Below are 21,227 nucleotides of genomic sequence, written 5' to 3'. Positions count from 1 at the left end.
ATGCAAATAATTTTGTTTTAACACATTTTATCCTGTTGCAACCACAGACTTCAAACTATTCAGATAATTGACACTGAATGAATGTCGTTAGTAAGTGGAAGACAAATGGTGCATAGTTTATTTGTTTAGATACAAATCTGGAAAGTGTGGCTTGCATTTGTATATATTCCCATCTCATCAGATATCTGTAAATAAAATCTAATGTAACTAATTTCCATCCATTGTTTTGTTGTATTTTTCGTATGAGTGTTATTTTTCAGAGCTGCTTGGTTTCAGATCTTCTGCAGAAGCAGATTTGACTTGACTTGAGCTGTGCAGTGAAGGCCTCTCAGGCTGTTTAGACAACGCCGATAAGGTAACATCTGCAAACCTACTGAGTGATGAACAACAACTGAGCTGAAATTTAAGGTGTCGGTCAACCAAGATGGTCTGGTATCTCTGTGGGAGCTGTAGAGATCAACAGCTCAGGTGTGATAGGACAAATATTTGGTGCTCACTGCAAAAAAAGGCACACACACACGACTGATAAATCAATCTGCAAAATAATCATGGATAAGAGCAGGGGCGGAGCTAGATGGGGGGCAAGGGGTGACCATGGCCACCCTTAGCCAATCATTGACCACCCCTGTGACCACCCCTAATATTTATTTTAACCTCTAATACAGATGGTGGCAGCAGCAATACTCTCAAGTGGAATATTCATTTGAATTTTTCATATATTACTTACCTTTTTTTTCATGTATTCATAATTTCTTGACAACAAAAACACTGCGGTTAATTATACACATCAATATACTAACATTAAAGATGATAAGTGCAGAATTCATGCTCTTTTCAGAACTAGATTTTGTGTTATATTGGGTAAAGAGAAAATTATGTCTTTGCAAATCCTCTAGGAGTCTTCATTGAAATCATAGATAAATAACTATTTTAATAAAAACATATTAAACAATCAATTTATGTAGGTATTAGTATTTGTAAATATCAATTTTATGCAGAATAATTATTGATAAGGGTAAGTAATGACAATGGAAATGATGTTTGCCCCAGAACTCAAATGTTAAAGTATTTTATCCACTATACCTTTAATCCAGAAAGCACAGATGTTTAAATATATGTGTATATTTGTTAGCAAAGGCTGTAGAAAAATATAGTTAATCTGATATTTGGCTTGACCCTAAGGTTCTTGTGCCTATCCACTTTCGGCCACCCCTCAGTGTACATTGGTTATTGGCCACCCATGTAAACATTTTCTTGCTACGTCTCTGGATGAGTTTTTTTTGTTTGTTTTTTTTATTGTAAAAAACAGAATATCAATGACAAATTTATCAATATGTCAAAATTGAACATTACAAGAAACAAATAAGATCACAACTCCTATTAACTCCAATAAAAAATTATTGGCTAGAACAAGGAAAAAAATAAAATAAAATAAAATTAATTAAGAAGAGGGGACTAACTGAAATTCTTCCAATAAATCAGACAATTTATTTGCTTTAAGGTTCTGCATCTTCTTCAGACATCTGTTGAAGGAGGAAAGTTCGTTCTTGAGAGCAGAGAATGAGAGGGAGCATTTTGAATAACGACATTTATGGATAAGAATTCCACCTTTTTTTATATAGATCTAGAAGATAGAAATATTCTCTGGATGAGAGGTGATAATACTTTAGTAAAGGCTGTACTGTAAGCTATTGAACTTCCACAGTGAAACTCATCACCCGGAAGGCTCTGTCGCCCCCTAGCGGAGGCCTCGCTGTAGGAGGAGAGACGTTCAGGTCAGGTTGTTATGGTGAGGCTTTTCCCCTGAGGGCTGGCCCCGGCCGGTGGAGAGCAGCTGACTCGGTTTTCATAGCCGCAGAGCTGAACAGGAGCCGTTGACAGCCACCTCCACAGGTAAGGCGTCCTCTCTGTGTTTTCTGTAAACTTTAATTTGAACAATACCCCGCTCAGTTTTATCCACGCGCAGTCAGCCGAATAAACTCGACACAGAGCGCACTGAAATTTTTATTCTAACCCCCACGGCGGTTAGTTTATGGTTATGGAGCAGCGGGCAGCTAAGGTAACGTTAGCATGACGTGACCTCTCTGTAGCCGAGTTAATAAACTCGTCTCAACAGGTGCTCACAGTCGTTTTTATAACATAACAGAGGAAAGAGCCAGTTGGAGCTCCAATGAATAATGGCGTGTTAATTAAAGTGCTCTCTACCTGTCAGACCTGCAGCTACCTGTTGATCCAGGAGAGCTAATGATGGTTAGCTCATCTGCTCCATGGTAAACCCTCTGCTGCTCTTAGAGCTTTTAATTGCCGTTAGAAATAACAGAAAATCCCTTAAAATTGTTAGTTTATATGATCATATAATCGTTAAAGCAATGAACTATGGTTCAAGTAGTGACCTAAATCTGCAGGTCAGAGTATAAAGCTGTAAAACCCTTCCCTCTTTGGTGATCAATGTGGCCTTGGTAATAAAATAATAAGCTGATAAAGCCACAGCATCACTTCTTGATCTGATAAGTTTCTCTCTGGCTGAGGTGTTAGAGTAGCAAGAAGTTTTATTAAATTAAATGCTGTTTACAGTTTAATTGAGTGTCTTTCACTGACTATGATCTTTTCACATGTCACCTCAAACTTTATTGTGTTTTTTCTTTTGTAATTTTGCATCACTTTAATGGTGCAAAGAAGTTGAGTAAAACACAACTCTGATACTAGGGCTGCAACTGATGATTATTTTGGAAATTTCCAAACAATAGTGTTGTTGGAATCCAGGACAAGACCTTATTACCTTTGTAACATTGAAAAAAATGGGATAATTTAATGGCAAAAAATGTATGTTAATGTAAAAACAAGAAATGCCAACAATGTATTAAGAAAAATAACGAGACTGCTTCTATAAGAAATTAATGAAAAACACTGTGAGAATGAAAAACACTTTTTTTTTTTTGGTGCAACATAACCTTAGAGGCATTGATGCTCATACTGGCACAATTTAGTTTATAAATCTAAATATAATTGTCAACTAGGCTTAACTTTTTAACTTTACTTTTTTACCTTTTTTCTTGACTTGTTAAATTTTTTCAACTTAATTTACAGTAGGAAATACATCATTCAAGGGCTCATCTAATTGCTCAAATGCTAGAATAAGATGTGCAGCCATGTAGCAGTATCTTTGCTGAATGGCTGGATATAGATCTTGTGCTTCTAGACCTCATGGAGAGACGGGGGGGATGACTCTATTTGTAAGTGATCAAAAAGGGTAACTTGCCCTATGAAGGGTTAAAGAAGATTTTTTTTACAGAAATAAAACAGGTGAAACTAAAACCTTTCCACTTGAGGAGCTCTGGATAGAGCATATTAAGAGGAAAATGTTATCTTTTAAATTATAAATGACAAAATGTTTAAATATTTTTTTCACAATTTTGGTATAATTACTGCTCTGTTGCGCTGTCAGCTAAAGGCATGTTTTAGAGTCTCTATACTCCATTTAACAATTAATTGATTTCCAAATTAATTGATAATATTTTTAATAATCGATTAATCCAATTGTTGAATAGTTGTTTCAGCCCTATCTGATATATTTACTTGCATTAAGTTCCCTTTTTTCCGATACACATAAAATAAAGAAATCCAGCGCAGCTGTTTGCAGATAAATATGATCAAGTTATATTTGGCTATAACTCAATTTTTGTAGAAATCTATCTATGATATAAAGGCCGTTTGAGGAATTTTGTGATAGGAATAGATGTAAAATGCTTTGAGTGGTGGAAAACTGACACTTGTCATTTGAAACATATCTTCAGTTATAACTCTTTAAGCTTTTCCCGTATTTTGTAATACATGGTGGTGGCAGCATTATGCTGTGGGGATGCTTTTTTTCAGCTGGGACAGGAAAGTGGGTAGCAATTAATTAGATGATAGATGGAGCTGAATATAGGGAAACCGACGAGGAAGAAACTGGAAATGGCTGCAACTTTTTGTGCACCTGTTTCAACTCGCCTAATGAAAAGCAAGGTAATTTGAAAATAAAATCCCAGTCAGTCTGTTTTTTTTTTGTTTTTTTTTATCTAATTCCATGTCACTTTATCTTTCACACACTGAGATTTACAAGCTTTGCTAGTTAGCACATAGCTACTGCATTATGAAGTAAAAAAAAATTTATAGAAAAGCATGAATAATAAATAGTATAAGCTAACAGTAGTTAACCAGGGCACTGTTAGCGAATCCGCTGTATTCTGGGTCCCACTAGAAGCAACAGAAGTGCCACTAGCGGGTCTAGAACCACTGTTCTAGAACCACGTGTTAGAATGATCCAGCTAGCATCCAGGCCTTGTGTAATCTCAGAAAAAAAAAGGGACTCGGGGAGGAGCTGCATGTAAATTAATCCCACAAAGTTTTAGATGAAATCCATCAAACATTTCATAATAATTTCCTTTTCTTCTTTTGAAGAAGATCCCACTATGTGAGCACATCCAGCATCCTTTGGTGTCTGATTGTTTTCTGCAAAGCATGGAAACGTTTCACGATTATCAAAGTTTGAACGGGGTAAAAAAAAAACATTAACCCTAGTAAACTCTTGCTCTGCTTGTAAGGATGCCAGCTTATGGGCAAAGTACTTTTTCAAAAGCATTGTTGGTTTTATAATGTCAACAAAGATCGTGGTCTCTGTTTTGTGCAACGTGAGAGCTTGAACACACACCTCTGGGTTATATCACAGATCTGAGAGGAAATCATAAAATAGTGAGTTTACAAGTTAACAAACGTGCTTTAGTGGAGTGTACTCTGTGTGAGAATATAAGGGGAAAGGCTTTGGTACACTGCAGGCCAAATGTCGGTCAGAATCTGTTATTTTTTGTCTTCAGGGGAACCCACTGTATGACCGCCTCCAAATCTTATAGGATAACAGCGATCTATCTCAATAAAGCCGCCGATTTAAAGGCTTTACATCTGTTTGATTCATATCGCATCGTAGAAGTTTTGAGAACATTTTTTGGCTACACAATTTATGACTTATTAGTAGAGATCAGGAAGAGATTGTTTTATTTTTAGCAGGGTTTATGCTCTATACTTATTGCAAATCCCCAGATGTTCTCTCAAAGGCCTGCAACATTCAGTCGTTTACAGTTTTCTTTACAATGATTTCCATCTTTAAAATCAGGTGTTTATACATTCACCTCAATGTCATCTTGCAGGCATAGTTTCCAGATTCTTTTCTTCGACTGTTTTCCTTTTACACCAAGGCCTCTCTCTCTCTGTCTCTCTTTTTCTTTCAGCACACTGTTGGCTACTTGGCAGAATTACTGAGATTCTGGGTGATTATACGGTTCAACCCAAATCTTTACACATGACAGAGCTTACTGCAGATCCTCCTCGCTCGCTCTTTCTTTCTCTGCTTCTTATTTTGTCCTTCATCCAAGGCTGGCAACTGAATTATTATCAAGTAATGCTCAAGATTCTGTGCATTTCATAGAGCAAGTTTAATCTCATTCGTTTTTGTTAAAACCAGCATAGCATAAGTTCCAGTTTTGCAGACATCCGCCCCCTCTGGCGACATGTTTAAATAACAGCCTTGTTGTGCACATGCATTTGAGAAGAGGAAAGGGCCTGCAGACTTTCACTGTGATTACACAAGTCTTTAGCTTATAAGAGGCATAATATCATCTGAGTTGAGAAAGTTATTAATATTTAAGCTATATTGAAAGGAGCATCTTTGCCTTTTAGCAGAAAAGGGCCATATTCAGGACGGATCTGAGCTCCCTCCTTGTTTAAAGCGACCCCAAAAGTAACTTTCGTCTTTTTTAATCCCGATCAGACATCAGTCGGCAAACATTTTATGTTATTAGTCTTGTGTGGAGTCTGTGATTGGGTTAGAGGTGCAAGATGAACCCGAGGGCCCAGTGCGTCACCCCCACATGCATATGCATTAAAGGTGGGTGCTAGTACGAAATGTTTAGTGATATAAATCATAATTTTTTTGTAACTCTTGTCCTGAGGAAGACCAATTTAAATATGTTCTTCAAGAGTAATATTTTTGATTGTGGGGCTATTATTTGCTGTTGTAAACAGTCCCATTTGACTAAGAAAGACTGCAAAGAAGAAATACTTTTTTTAATCATCACTTTTAGGGCTGCACGTAACCATTATTTTGTAAATTAATTCATTTGTTGATTATTTTTTCGATTAATCAATTAATAATCGGATAGCCAAAGATTCCTTAAATGTATTGTGGAGGAAGACCCGCCCTTTCCACTTTAAAAAGAAATGCACATGCACAACCTTGTACCCGCTCCCGTGAAGCCGGTATTAAACGTGCGCAAGAGCGTGCACGAGTCCATTTCTCCTCGTGCACGCTCTTTTTAAAAGTTGCTGTCCTCATAGCTCATACAAGCTTACTTTATCTGAACGTCCACCCTATCCCCTAAATCCCTCAATGACTATATAGAGCGGGGACTATATAGTGGACTAAATAGTGAACTCAGTTAACTGACCGTTTGGACTGATGATCACTGCTATTTGCTCCCCGTTGGTCAGGTAACTCCTCCTCCACTGCGTGGTGCCTGCGCCATCTTTGTTATTGGTCGCCGTACCCAACAGTGGGCCGCTGTGAAAGCGAATCCCATAATGCTTTGCAAGGAAAGCACTCAGCATAAAGCATTCCAGGATATATCCGCCTCTTATGAGGCCTTTCTTTTCTTCTAATAATTTCGTAGACACTTTTTCTCTTACGACCCTCGGGCATTTTCAAAGAACCTCGGTGAGAAATGTGAGCTTCAATGACTGTGTGAGACCGTAGATCACCATGTGCAGAAAAAGATAGCTAACGGGATGAGCACATAGGAGAGCCATACGTCAACATATCACCAGAATAATTGACAAGTAGGAGGAACACTTATTTAGATGATCCACTGAGAAATAAATGATTGTCCTCTATACATTTAAAGAAATGAAACCATGTTAAAACTCCACTTGATGAGTTTTAGAGCATATTGACAGACTTTTTCATGTTAAGTGCAAAAGGTTTAGGTATTTTTTTTAACATTGTTGGTATAATTGGTCGCTCTGTCAGCTAAAGGCATATTTTAGACTCCAGTTAATGATTAATCAATTACTAAATTAGTTGACGATTATTTTAATAATCGATTAATAGTTTCATTGTATCATTATCACAATGATGTAACCCAATAAGATTTTAACCTAACCTTTCAACCCTAGTGGGGAAGAAAAAAAAACCCTTTATACTTGCACAATGCACCTTTTTAAAATGATGCAAAATTAGATAGCTGTGGTTATTTATTTACTCATCAAGCTGTTCTAAGCCTCGCTTCATCTGTAATTGAATTCTGGCAACACATTAAGTGACAAAACAGCGTTTCTGTGCAGGCAGCTCCTGTCACTTTGTTCTGTTTTATATGCAGGATCATTCCTGAACCATGGAGCCATATTGACTCAGCATTGTTTGATTCAGGTGGGTCAGGAGGAGTCATCAAATAGCTTCACTGGGTTCACTGGGTTGTTGTTGGTCCACAGCACAGTTTGGACCTGCTTCATGGTGATAATTTATGGTGCTTTTATCAGCTTTAAGCCGAAAGGGTCGCCTGGATTTTCAGCTGTGTTCTTGGAAGTGAAATCAAGTTTTTGCACAGAGGTGCCACCCGTCTAAAAGATGTAAGAGCCTTTGTGAATGTGTGTGTGTTAATAGTACTCCATTCATTACCGCTGGCCAGGGAAGGTTTGTGTTCCCCCGACGGTTCCTTCCTGTTAGGTCATCTCGTTTAAGGTCAGAGGCTATAAATGTCAGATTGATGCTGCAAAATGTTTCCAAACACATAGAATACCATAATTCTCTTTCTGTACATGCGAGCTGCTTTTCATTGACTCTGTGTTGGGATCTTAGGGTGTATTTTCCATCTGACTGGCCTTTTCCTGACTCAGACTCACAAGGTTCTTACTGTCGGATCAACAACAAAGTTCTGAAGGACCCAAATATCCCTGAACCCATGAGTCATCGTGAATCAGTTTTTTTCTTTCTCAGTCATTAAATGCATATTTTCCCCTTTGTAGAAATGACAGGCAAGGCATAAAAGATATCTAAAGTAAACAAAGTGTGTTATTTCAACTTTGAGCCAACTCTAAACAGTGTCACTTTATCAGCCTTATGTTTATATACTGGTCCAAATGTTTTGAGTTTTGTCCAGCTTCTGTGACAAACCGAGGGATAGGAGATATGTAAAAGCTCTTTGAAGTTACAGGTGGGTGGTTTTCAGCTTAAACGGCCGGTAAATCAGAAGGTGAATGTGTTTCTGACCAGTAAAGCTGTCATACTTACCTGGGCATACTGACAAAATCTGTCGTCAGGGTAGATGGTGCTGCTGAGTCAAAAAGAACCAGTATCAGTTATCTTCTTTGTACACAGTTTGAATAAATTTGCTATATTAGTAGGATCTCTGTATGGAAAGTCTTTCATATAGCCATGGTTTTGGTGTGTTGATCACTGCTGTTTTTTTATTTGTGGTGGATGCAAATAGCACTAGACAAAAGCCAAATTAAAGCAAAATTTTACTCTGTAACATCCACCTGCATGCAAATACTCAATAGAAGACCCTGCATGATGAAAGACTGTCTTAGATGTTTTTCAGTTTGATCTTCTAGAGCTGTGATAAAGAAACTTAGACATATGCTACTTAAATAAGTTTTATATGCTTCCATAGTGTGTAGTTTATAAGCTGCCAATCAATATAAAGTTTTTACTGAGGCTACCTGACCGAAACAACTTCCTAAATAGTTTCATCTCACAGGTTGCATACTGTAAATTTAATTGTGTAACACTTGTGATTAATTCCTGTTATAAATCTTGGATTTTGTAATTTGAAGTAGGGCTGCAACTAACAATGATTTTGCAAATCGATTAATCTGTCAATTAATTTTTTCGATTAGTAATCAGACGACCAAAGGTTCCCTAAAGAAGGATTTTTACTAAATTAAACCAAATGAAACTAAAACATTTTCACAGAGGAGTTCTGAATAGAGCATAGTGACAAAAACTTTTTTTTAAATCTTTAATGCAAAATGTTTACATATGTTTTACAATTTTGATATAAATAGTGCTCTAAGTGGATTGCTCTGTCAGCTAAAGGCATGTTTTACAGTCTCTATACTCCAGTTAATGATTAATTGATTACTAAAATAGTTGATGATTATTTCATAATCGATTAATCGCAATTATTCCAATTAATTATTTCATCCCTAATTTCGAGGTCCTATGGGGCTTGACTGGTTGCTCTTTTTGGAATATGATTCCCTTTATCTCTGGGCTCGACAGTCAACATCGGCGTGTCTGTGGCCGAGCTTCAATCCTCTGATACCCAACACTGATTGGCTTTGGCTGAGGTTTGACTCGTCCAACTCACTCTGCCAAGCCTGCTAATCTGCAAACATTGTCCTCTTGTCCCCTGATTGCGTGCTCGTGGTATGAAAGCATTGCAGGTGATGGTTTGTTTGTCTTACTCCACGGGTCAAAGTTGACACGTATGTTCATGCATTTGTTTTATAACTTTTTGTTTCTCTAATGTTACAGGAAGTGATGGACAAGTCTAATGGAGCTTTAATAAAGACGCTCATCAGATAAGATATAACAGCAACAGCTAAGCTTCCTAGTAAACAGGAGATTTTAAAGAGGCAATTCCTTTCTGCCAGGAAGAAGTTTAAGTTGTTAATGAGATTGTCGTCACTCAAGAAACTGTTTGGTTAGCAGTGATTTAGAGACATGTTTTCTAAGACCAGCTGACAGACAGAGCTGCCGCTTTAGGAGCCTTGATGGATGCCCTTTATATACGGTAATAAAAAAATCTTATTGACACAGATATTAGATGATAAATTCAATTGAAGTTTTCTGTGCATACACAACTGTGATAAACTTACTCAACTCAGGAATTTTGTAGTAAAGCTGCTACTCAGATGTATTAAAAACCTAATACTAAAAGGAAGATCGAGATGTATTATACAGATGGTCAAACATCCTATTTCTTTTATTGTAGGTCTGCTCAAAACCCCCTTCATTTAATGCAGTGTCGATAATGTGCGTATTAAAATTCCTGGACTCCTCTATATGTGCAATCAGTGGGTAATTTATCTTCACAAAATGACCTTTGCCACACTATATACCTTTTTAAAAAGCATTTTTCTTGGAAATTGAAATGAAATCATGAACACGGCCTTTAAGCTTGATTTGAAAAGTGAGCCAAAGAATAAACAGGAAAAACTGTTAATGCAGCTCAATCTAAAAAGTGCAACTCCTTTATTGTAAAATTATTGTTTAATTCAAAATTTTAAGTTCAAAAATGTAATGGTTTCAATGAACATTGGTTAAGTTTTATGTGCCAGTGCTTGTCTGCATAAGAAATTGATTTTAGTGTTTTGTCTTCAGTGCATGGGGCCTTGACCAGTTGTAAAAGGGCCACTGGCCTCTGTTGGCCCCTGATTAGAAATAATTTATAAATCAACAAAAAGGGATTCAATGTGAGATTGGACAATTTTTTTAAACCATAGAAAAAGTTAATGAAAATCAGCAGCAAATATATTAAGGCTTATTGGGGTTATATTTAGCCATATTAAAAAAGTATGTTGCTAAATGTTCAGGTAAATCATTGCAGGAACAATAAACCTCACCAAGACTACAGTTTTAAGAGAAGTTAGTGACTGAATCTAATCCTAACCAGTGCACCTGTTTGTTATCAGCTGATTTGTAAAACAGTGCAGTTTTCCAGTTTTGGTTGCTTGCTAACTGCTGCAGCTCTGTGTCCTAGGTCTACCATCTTATCACTCACTCTCTCTATCTTAGCGAGTGCCACTTGTTGACCTTCCTCTCAGCATGCACAGGCCAACCCCTGAATAATATATGAGTAGCCTGGAAAGAGGCAAGTGTGTGAGTTGTGTCTCTGCACTGGAAGTGAACAAAAGGTAATGAGAGCGATCTTAAACTTGCACTGAAACTGAGTGTTTGGCAGTTTTAACCCCCTTTTTTTTTGGTCCTCATCTCATCCCTTAGGGAACAATGGTAGCCAGCAGCTATGGCAAAATGTAGCTTGTGTCAATCATTAATGAAAAGCGCCCTGCCATCTCAAGTTTCTGCAGGAGAGAAGAGGGAGACGAGGGAACTCTGGGGTTAAAGATGACCCTATTAGGAATGCAGAACGTATGCATTCTACTGTAACGAAGCTCATATCTTCTCTTCCTGCCCACAGATCAGCTCACTACAGCCTCCATGCTGCGGCTTCACAGGGAGCTTCATCCAGAACATCAACAAGAACAAGTCTGGGAAGGCTACCTGTGTACCTATAGGACATAAGCTGGGGATGGAGCGGATGTGGCCTTGTGTGTTGTTATTGTTCTCCTTGATGCCCGTGTTTGTCTAATTTCACTCCCATGTTAATCCAAATTTTAGACTTAATCTGCAGAAGTAAAAGTAGGTTGACTCTGCCTTATAAGTCCCCCTTTTTTCCCCTCTGTCTCTCATTGAATTTATTATTGCAAGATTACCTACAGCTGAAATGGATAAGATGGTAAATTTGCTGAAGTTTGCACCTTTTTCTATAGGTAATACGTCAGCAATATTTAAATGTGGAGTGATACCACTTTTTTATATAAATCTTTGTTAACCTACTAGTGGAATCATGGAGATATTTTCACAAAAAGCTACTTAAGTTGGTTAATTATTATTTTTTTCTTGTATTTTCTTTAGTAAACCTAGACCTTTTTCTATGATATGCTAAATATTGTGATGTAGTTCTTTGAACTGAGAGAAGACTGAAGAGGCTAATGCAATGTTTTGAAACCCAAATCAGTATACGAATCCAATTTCAAAGACTTGAGGCAAACACAGCGCAATATAGTCCCAATCCTGCCTGCCATGGCGGCAGATCACGGCGAACTGCTGGCCGAGATGGCCACAGTCGGGCGCCTGAGCGCTACAGAGCGCCTGAAGCACGCCCAGAAGCGCCGTGCTCAACAGCTGAAGGCCTGGGCTCAGATGGAAAAGGATGCAGCGCGAGGATCAAGGGCCAAAGCAGACAAGAAGAAGAAACGCACCACAAAAGTGACTTTCCCCAACTCTATCACCCTGCTTGAAGCAGCTGCTCGCAATGACGTACAAGAGGGTGAGCTGTAAACACAAGCAGTGACGTGCAAAACTATGCATGTTCTCAAACCTTTCCTCCTTTACAAACACATCATTCAGTCTGTTTTACTTTTGTTTGTAATAAAATTGATTAGAACTGAATTTGCATGCATGCTTTAATGTATACTATTGCGTTTTCTAGTGAGAGAGCTACTCAACAGTGGTGTGAACCCAGATCTAGTCAATGAGGACGGACTGACCGCCCTACATCAGGTACTCCTGCACTCAGGCAAGGGACTTGCTGGTTGTATAAGTTCAAATGCACAGGTTTTATATAAAAGAAACTTGTCAGCATGCGTGCATAACTGATTTGAAGTTTGCTCATTAAATAAAACATCCCTTTTCTTTCCAGAAACCATTTATAATAGACAGAATATGTGAATACAAACCTACTCCTGCATGAACAGCAGCATAAGCTTAGATCTGTTTGAAAAGAAAACCAAAGCATTAATTCTGACTCTACTGTGTTATGTCTGTCTGTGATGCTTGCAGCAATCATGTTCTTTTTTTAATCTATTATGTCTACATCTTCTGTTATCTTAGTTTATCTGGAAGTAGAGAGTTTATTCCACTCCAAATGTATCCAGAGGCAAGAGGTTTTCGAAGCAAGGGGACTGTCTCAGGCTTATACTTGATTTATGGAAGTCAGATTTAGAGGAAATAAAGCAATCACTGTGATTTAAGTGTAACAAACATAGATCTAACTGTGTAGCAAATAATCCTACATGTTTTCTTTGTTTGTTTTTTTTTTAAATCTTTCTAACTCATGAAATGAATGCTTTTAAGCACAGACAACTCTTTATAAAGTCGGGCCCAGCAGAGATGTCTTTCAGGAAAAACTTTGTTTGCACAGCAGCAGACTGAGCCATTCATGCAAATTTTCCTCTTAAGCAAGTTTAGTCACTGCATTCAAACTCGAAACAAGATGCATCCATTCATTTCTCTTCTTTTCTGTTTGTTTTGAACCTTTTTCTCATGTTTTTCTTTCACTATGTTCTACTGGTTTCCTGTGTTTTCTCTTCTCAGTGCTGCATTGATGACTTTGTGGAGGTAGTGCAGTGCCTGCTAGACGCTGGTGCCTCTGTGAACGCCTGCGACAGTGAGCTGTGGACGCCGCTGCATGCTGCTGCCACCTGTGGACACACCGGACTAGTGCAGCTCCTCATTCAGGCGTGAGTCTTGACGCAGCTCTAATAACATCTCTTTTCTTTAGTTTTTGCTAATTTTTTCTAGCCTCCAATTAGAATCGTAAGAGCAATCAAATATTTAAAAACCTATAGGCAGACCCACTTTCATTTTAGAGGATAAACAGCAGATTGAGAATGCAGAAGCAATTGTTATGCAAAAACAATGGAAATATGGCTCCCGTCTGACATCAGGGTGTGTCACTAGTCACTCCTGATCAGTTTGCATGTCTATCCACGTGTGTTTTCCTGTAGTGGAGCTGACCTGCTGGCTGTCAATGCAGATGGCAACATGGCCTATGACCTCTGTGAGGATGAGGCTACCCTTGAGCTGCTAGAAATGGTTATGACCGAGCAGGGTCCGTATACTAAATCATTGCCTACAAATGTGTTTTTTACCTTTTGAATGATGTAGTCTGGTTTTAAGCATACTAATATATGTATATTTTTCATTTGCAGGGATAACTCAGGACCGCATAGATGAATGCAGAGAAGCTAGAGAGAGAACCATGCTTAAAGATGTTCAGGCTTTAATTCAGGACGAAGCAGATTTAAATGCACAAGACAACAATGGAGCAACGCTGGTGAGACTGAAGGAAACATCCAGATGAATAGATTTGTAACAGAGGAGACCAGAGGTTAGTCTCAGAAAGCAGTCGCTTTAAGCCAGTGGAGCAGGGGTGTCAAATCCATTTCTACAACTGAGGGTGGTTCAAAGCGACTCGTATCTCCTTTCTTATTTATCTCTTTGCTAAACCTCATTCCTTTTCTGTTTCGATCGTTTCTTCATCCTGGAGGTGATGTTCATATATCCCCTTAGTATGAAACTATCCCAGAGACAGTGCTCTGATCCACCTGCAGCTGCGCTTATTCGACTAAACACAGACGCAAAAATGTTTTATTGGTTATCGGTCGCTTCAGTTCAACGGTCCAGCCGTTTGAGAATCCCTCCAAACCTGGACACTTCTGCCCTGTCTTCAGAGCTGGCTCTCAGTCAGCTGGCAGGGCGGTAGCACATGTGTTCATCTGCCAAGTGCTCAGTGCAAGTCCATGACAGTCTGAAGGGCATGGGGCTCACCTTTTCACTGCTCACCTATATGTGCAAATAAATCCGGGCATACGCTCTACGATTTGTTTTGCCTTTTCAGGCCAATTTTCCAGTCATGCGAGAATTTTTCAATCGGGTCGAGTTTCAGTCTGATTATGCGTCTCGCATTGTGTAGTGTACAGGGGGTAACGAAGGGCGATCAGCCACTCACGATCACCTCCCGATCAGGAATCGTAAAGTCAGGAGAAAATCAAACATGTTTGAAATTCAGGCAGCCGTTGTGGGCAAATCGCTCAGTGGGCAAATAAGGATTCTTCTCCTCCTTCTTCCTCTCAGACGAAAACACAAAAGCATGGCCGTGGTGCGAGTGAAATTGAGTTATTTCTGTAAGATTGACAGACTGTAGTAGCCACGTTTGCTCAGCCATGTCTTTCTCCAAATACGTCGTCACCTTTTGTTTTTAGGGCCTACAGCACATAATTGTACAAATTGCCAACGCAATGCGTTTCACTCTAGTAAGCTTCATATTCCTCTTCTACTCGTTTGGCTTCTAGATCGATGAGTCCAAGTAGCGCCATGTCACTTCGGAGCTGAGTCCGAAGTGGTTTTTAGACGTACAGTGTGAACAGGTAGATCACATCAGAGCGTCGGGTCACACAGTGTGAGAACAGGCTTCGTGAGCTGTGAACTTTTAAACCCTGCGGATTTGTCGTACAGTGTGAGCTGTAGTTGCGGCAACGATTGAAAATCGCACAGTGTATGCCCAGCTTTAGGAGGTAAATGTGTTTAAAAATTCCGCATGGGCTGCCCTTGGTGAAATTAGGCCGATACGCTGAGTTTTAACAAGCCTGTCATTTTGACAGCTTTCAGCATAACAAGCATCTGTAAAAAAGAAAAAAGAAAAAAAAGAGCTAATCGAAGCCCAGGAGGAGCCCAGATTTCAGTTAAAATTCAGCTTAGCTGTTAGAAATTTAAGCATAAAAACGCTGGCCAGAACCCTGGGCTAAAGGGCCAAGGAACACTAATTATTATCACTCTTTAAAAACATTAGTTTTATATAATTTTGGAAATCTTGTACTGTCTACTTTACAATTAACTGCTCCATGTGTTGGTCTATCATTCAAATTCTAATCTAGAATGACGCATAACAAGATGTGCAAAGGTCAGGGAATGCTGCAGTGAGGAGCTAAACTTGGCAATCATTCACCATCTCTAAGTCACGTTTTATTTCCTTCTGATTTCAGCTCCATATAGCGTCTGCCAATGGCTACATGTCTGTAGCAGAGCTGCTGGTGGATCAAAGGGTTCAGCTGGAGCTGAAAGACTCTGACGGATGGACGCCGCTTCATGCTGCTGCCTGTTGGGGACAGGTCCGTCCTGCACTCGCCCTTCAAATTGCATCATTTTAAAGCTTGCTCATAAGAATTTTTTTCACGTCTTCTATAGATCCAAGTAGTGGAGCTGCTGGTGGCCCATGGAGCCAATCTGAACTCCAAGTCTGTTTTAGACGAGACGCCGCTCGGTGAGATCAGAGGGTTTGGTGGTCGCTGAAGATAAATCCTCTTTTATAGATGTGGCGTTGCGTTAACTGGTGCTGCTGCTTCCTTTACAGATTTGTGTATTGATGAGGAGGTCCGAGCCAAACTGATGGACTTGAAGCACAAACACGATGCCATCATGAAAAGTCAAGACAACAAGAAGAACACGCTGCAAAGACGAGTGTCCAGCACTGGAAGTAGAGGGTAAAAGGAGGAATTCAGAGTGAAACTTCTTCCAGAAGTCGGAGCACTTTAGTGTTTGACTGTATTTCTGTCTCATCTGCTTATTCAGGAAGGTGGTGCGTCGGGTCAGTGTTAACGAACGCTCCAGTCTGTACCGGCAGGTGCACCACAAAGAGGCGATCGTGTGGCAGCAGCGCAACAGCCAGGCTGAACCACAGGACGACGACGAGGACAGACAGACTGATAATGAGCTGCTCCAGCATGCTGCTATGGTGATGAGAAAGACTCATCTCATGCTTTCTATCCCTTCAAATGTGGGACTTGATGATTCTGTTGGTTTGGTATTCATTTTTCGGAACATTTCCCTCATTTTTCAGGTGGCTTCCGGTGCAGCTACAGCCCGTCTGGAGGAACTGGAGCTTGCAGACAGAAAGATTTCCTCATCTAGCGTTGGAAACGGCGAAACGTCCGTGTCTCTGTCTTCGTCTGTGCCTGGAGAGCTGTGGAGCGGCGGGGGCCGTATGGATCGCAGTGCCACCTACGAGCTGAGCCCAGCACCCACAGCCGGGAAGTCAGAGGGCGAGGGAGCAGACAGTATGACTCGGGAGAAATCACACCACACCCTGGCCGACCTGAAGCGCCAGCGGGCAGCTGCCAAGCTTAATAAATACCCCGCCCCTCCTCCTCCACTGCCCTCCACTGCAGAGGTAGAGGAGCCTTCTGTGGCAGCTGCCCAGACAACAACCCCTGATCCCGGATCAGAAGCCCAAACGACTCAGACTCCAGAGCAGTCGGCTTCTCCCAGTCAGGTGTTCTTCACCACAGCCAGCGGAGATCCTCCACTGCTGAAACTACGAGCCCCTGAGGAGGAGCAGAGCAGCAATAAGGAGCCGTGCTGTGGCCTCATGTAGATACTCTCTGCTGCCTGCAGGGGGCAGAAGCACTCCAAAGTGACAAACGGACATGTTTAAATGCATCACTTAAGACTGCATGTTAGGGCCACATGTAATCTGATCTCACAACAGAATGTGCAATACCTACGTTGGGTTAGAGATTTTAGAATCATACATTCTGTAAACTATTTACCCACCTCTTTCTAGTGCCTTGTAAGTTCATTCCTACCCCCTGAACAATTTCTCTTTTTCAAAAAGCTTTAGGATCTTGACACATGGGTCAACTAAAAGTATGAAAATGATAGATGGTTCACGTTATTTTTGAATAAAAATCTGACTTCTATTTCTACACCTGGTAGAACCACCTTTTACAGCTGCCAGTGTTTCCAATTTTTAGCTAAAGTTCATGCTGACTGAATGCCTTTGAGTTTAGCTCTACCTGGATGTTCAAGGTTAATATCCTGTTAGGAGGAAGATATCTACTGTAGCCTCAGGTCTTACGGTTAGTGAAGGGTTATTTATTACTGTATCCTGTTATATTTCTGTATATTCATCTCCCAATCAGAGCTGCCCAGCTTTCCTATCCCTGCTAAAGAAGGCAATCCCAAGGCTTCATGCAAGTTCTCTGGGAACAGCTGTGATTATACCACACATCAATAGGCTTTTTTCTCTTTATGCAATTTAGATTATCTGTTGCACTTGATTTTATTTAGAGGCTGCTGAGTAAAGAGGGCACAAATTTAAAGTTTTTATGTCCATTTGTAAAAACCTTATAACTGGGGGTTTCTTTCCACTTCAGATTGTGCTGTACTTAAGTGAATCACATAAAATCCCAACAAAATGCAGATGTTTGTTGTTGCAAGATGATTAGTGCCTTTACAAGGTACTGGACTTGCCTTTACACCAGTGAACAGGGATCATTGGTGAGCTGTTAATGCTGCATAGAGGTAAAACTGCTGACCTGACCAAAGCTGCTATAATATATGATATGAGAAGTCACTGCTTAGTGCTTTTCTGCACAATTTTTTTGTTTATTTTACACTAAATAATTAGTGAAGGGGAGTAAAATAACATGCTTAAGTTTATGATTAGGGTATCAACAAATATGCTGTTAGGCTTTAAAAATAACAAACATCTATATGGATGGCCTGCAGCATGGCGTAACCATGCATGATTATTCTAAAACATTGGAAATGTGGAGGAACGTTCTTATTGCACATTTTCTGCTGAGACTGGACTGCCCTGTGCCAATAATGGTTTGATGTACGCCTCTGTTTGTTCCTCTCACCCATGTTTCCTCCTCTTCCAATCAGCCTGCACACCCCAGCACTGACTCCTGTTTGATGTTTGTTAAGTTTTCACATCAGATCTGGAGGATTACAGTCAGAATAAAACACAGTTATATAATGAATCAAACGATTAATCTTGGGGAGGAGAGAGTGGATTTCTTAATTGATTTGTCTGAATTTAAATGTGATTTTTTTTTTTTTTGCTTTTGTTGGATTCAACAGCTTTGAATTTTCCAAATTCAAAGATTTTGTTCCCCATCATTCATAGCAATGAGTCGGTTTGTTTTATTTTCTTTTGATATAAAATCTTTTGTCTTTAATCAAAGAGCATGTAATATTTTTTCTTCTGTCAGTATTTTTTTTACCCTCATAAATTAATCACATTATTTATCACTCTAAGTATAAACTGTACAGCTTTTAAAGATAATTGATGTAAAGGAGAAAAATATTTTTGCATTCACATAATGATCAGAGACTTATTTGTGTTGTGATTCAGCAAATTTTCCTATTGATCATCATGAGAATTTGGTGCCTTCATGTTTGTTGCTGTTTAACATTGGCTTGCACAATGTCCCACATATAGGTGAGATTTGGGATTAAATATGACATCAGACTTTATTCACCTTTAATCTTCGCTATTTACTGTAAAGGATCACAGTTTTACTTTTATCGATCCCTGATTAAAATAAGGAAAAAACAATGTTTTCACAAATAAAGGTGGTTTAATTTATGTTTCTATTTAAATATGGGGTTGAAAAGTGTTATTTGTTTTAATAGAATGTATAAAAAAAACATTTTTTTTGGCCTTTTTGACAGAAAATTAGACAATTTATTCTCAAGATACTTTGCTGTAATCTGAGCCTTTTCCTCCTGACAGATCTGATAATGGAGTCGGCTCCACCCATTTTTTTTTCTTATCTGATGACAGGATTAAGGCTATTGGCCATTTTTTCAGTCACTTGTGCCCTACTTTTACCCTCTGACTGATGTCTTCAAATATTTTTTTAACTTAATTTTTCCTTATAGTACCATCTATTTTCATCTCTTCCATCCTCCCAGCAGTGATGCATCCACACATCATAATGCTGCCACCACTGTGCTTCACAGTAGGGTTGTTCTCAAACTGTAGTTGCTTCTTTTTCCCTATAAATCACCAATGCTGTCAAACACTTCAGTTCTCATTTAATCTCACCAAAGGATGTATTTCTAAAGAACAGGTCTAGGTCTGACTTTTTTTAAATAACTTATCTAGCTGATTTTAGCTGCTTCTCGAATAGTGCCTTTTTCCTCTCTTGTTTTTCAGCCCAGTTTGCTATTCGGTTACTTCTCACTCCAGCTTCAGCCAGCTTCCTCATAAGGCTTTGTTCTTTGCTTGAGATTTTAGGTTTTTTTTTTTTATCAGATATTAAAATGCATTGATCTGGGCACAGGGGTTTGTTGATATTTAATGCTGGTCTTCTCTGCTCTCTCTCACCTTTTTCCAGTCAGTCTATTTTCAAATAAACACAGAGCCCACCCCTTTTTTATATTCAATGATGGGACATTTCCACTTACTTTATAATTATAAAAAGATGAACATGGCACCTTTAGGCAGCTGGAAATGTACCCAGGGATGAGTGTATGTGCACTGCTTATGTATTCTGTGTATCTTTACTGAGTTATTTTAGTTGTCCATCCTGTCAAACTAGGAGGCGTTTCTTAAAATACATTTCGAGGTGTGCCTCTTTTATAAGTGTTGTAATTTAACCTGTCAGGATCTCACAGATCTATGAGATGTAGTTCGGTGTTTTCCTAAAGAGCTTTACGATAAGGAAATCTAAGTGTGCTGAAACCGCTATATTTGGGGAAAGTAATGAGAAACGTACAAGAGTACATCACACTGATATTTACTAAATCCTTATTTTGAAATAGTAAATCTTTAACAAAAGAAATTATTTTTTCTTCTTCTTCATCAAGTGTGCATAAATATCTGGTTTCATCTGTACTTTACCCTTACCCCAAACACACTTACCCCCCTAACGCACACACCCTGCTTTTTTACCCCTCTTTCATCACACCACACTGAGTACATCTCAGATATCATGATCTGTTCCGATTTGCCCTTCAGAACAGTATACACTGGAAAAAGTATTACCTTGCTCAAACTAAAAAACAAAATGATGTAAAATATTTGACTTCACAGAATCTGAATTTAATCGCTTCTTATGACCTGATAATATTATGTTGATGTAAACAATACTGCACTTGACAGAACTTAAAATCTTTGCCCTCAACTAAACTAATATATTGACATTACCTAATATACTTAATTTTAACTAAATTAACAAGAATTAATGTTTGTATAGAAACTAGTTAATTTAAATATAACCAAATTAGGTTTTTCAAATATGAGAATTTAGACAAGCCAATTAACCTAACAATCATGTTTTTTGATTGTGGGAGGAAGCTGGAGAGAACCCATGCATGCTCAGGGAGAACATGCAAACTCCATGCAGAAAGAGCCTAGGCCAGGTTTCAAACCCACAACCTTCTTGCTGGAAGGCAGAAGTGCTAGCCACTGCTCCACAGAGCCATGTTATGGGACTTAATCTTGATGACGTGCTCTGACTGCAAGCAAAGCTGCAGGCTATAATGAGAGAAATAAAAAACTTTGTTTTGGGTCCTTTCTATGTGTATTTAGTTCAGGTTAAATCAAACTTGATGTCTCAAAATCCAAAAAGAATGATTTACATAAACAAATCAATAATTTTATCTAGTTTAGAGTGAAAAGCATTAGTTTAAAAGAACAGTTACATGTTACACTTTTTTCAGTGTAACTGACATTAAGGAAATCAAACATTGTTATAGTAATGAATGCCCATGCAACAGATTCTGCTCAAGTCCCCCCCTCCCCCATAAAGATGCTTTTAATCTTAATCATTTCCCTGCA

At 39.0% G+C, this 21,227-nt stretch overlaps 1 protein-coding gene across 1 annotated transcript; it reads left to right on the top strand.

Annotated features, from left to right (window-relative positions):
* The first annotated feature begins 1,802 nt into the window (after positions 1 to 1,802).
* Positions 1,803 to 17,398, top strand: ppp1r16a (protein phosphatase 1 regulatory subunit 16A). The gene is made up of 11 exons (XM_015386591.1): positions 1,803 to 1,893; positions 11,232 to 12,143; positions 12,306 to 12,376; positions 13,190 to 13,335; positions 13,603 to 13,706; positions 13,807 to 13,931; positions 15,640 to 15,765; positions 15,842 to 15,917; positions 16,008 to 16,137; positions 16,226 to 16,388; positions 16,494 to 17,398. Exons 2-11 carry the CDS (start codon positions 11,897 to 11,899, stop codon positions 17,025 to 17,027), a joined length of 1,722 nt encoding a protein of 573 aa, XP_015242077.1. The 5' UTR covers positions 1,803 to 1,893; positions 11,232 to 11,896; the 3' UTR covers positions 17,028 to 17,398.
* Positions 17,399 to 21,227: the final 3,829 nt, after the last annotated feature.

This window comes from Cyprinodon variegatus, unplaced genomic scaffold, assembly GCF_000732505.1.
Source record: "Cyprinodon variegatus isolate N-32 unplaced genomic scaffold, C_variegatus-1.0 Scaffold372, whole genome shotgun sequence".
NCBI lineage: Eukaryota > Metazoa > Chordata > Actinopteri > Cyprinodontiformes > Cyprinodontidae > Cyprinodon > Cyprinodon variegatus.
This window is presented reverse-complemented; position numbering and strand designations above follow the sequence as displayed.

What these genes read in the sequence shown, in the direction of transcription:
- ppp1r16a (XM_015386591.1), top strand. Translation starts at nt 11,897, where the DNA reads ATGGCGGCAGATCACGGCGAACTGCTGGCCGAGATGGCCACAGTCGGG. An exon ending in GTGCAGCTCCTCATTCAGGC is followed by an intron (nt 13,336 to 13,602) that starts GTGAGTCTTGAC and finishes GTTTTCCTGTAG; the next exon opens with TGGAGCTGACCTGCTGGCTG. An exon ending in TGCTCCAGCATGCTGCTATG is followed by an intron (nt 16,389 to 16,493) that starts GTGATGAGAAAG and finishes CTCATTTTTCAG; the next exon opens with GTGGCTTCCGGTGCAGCTAC.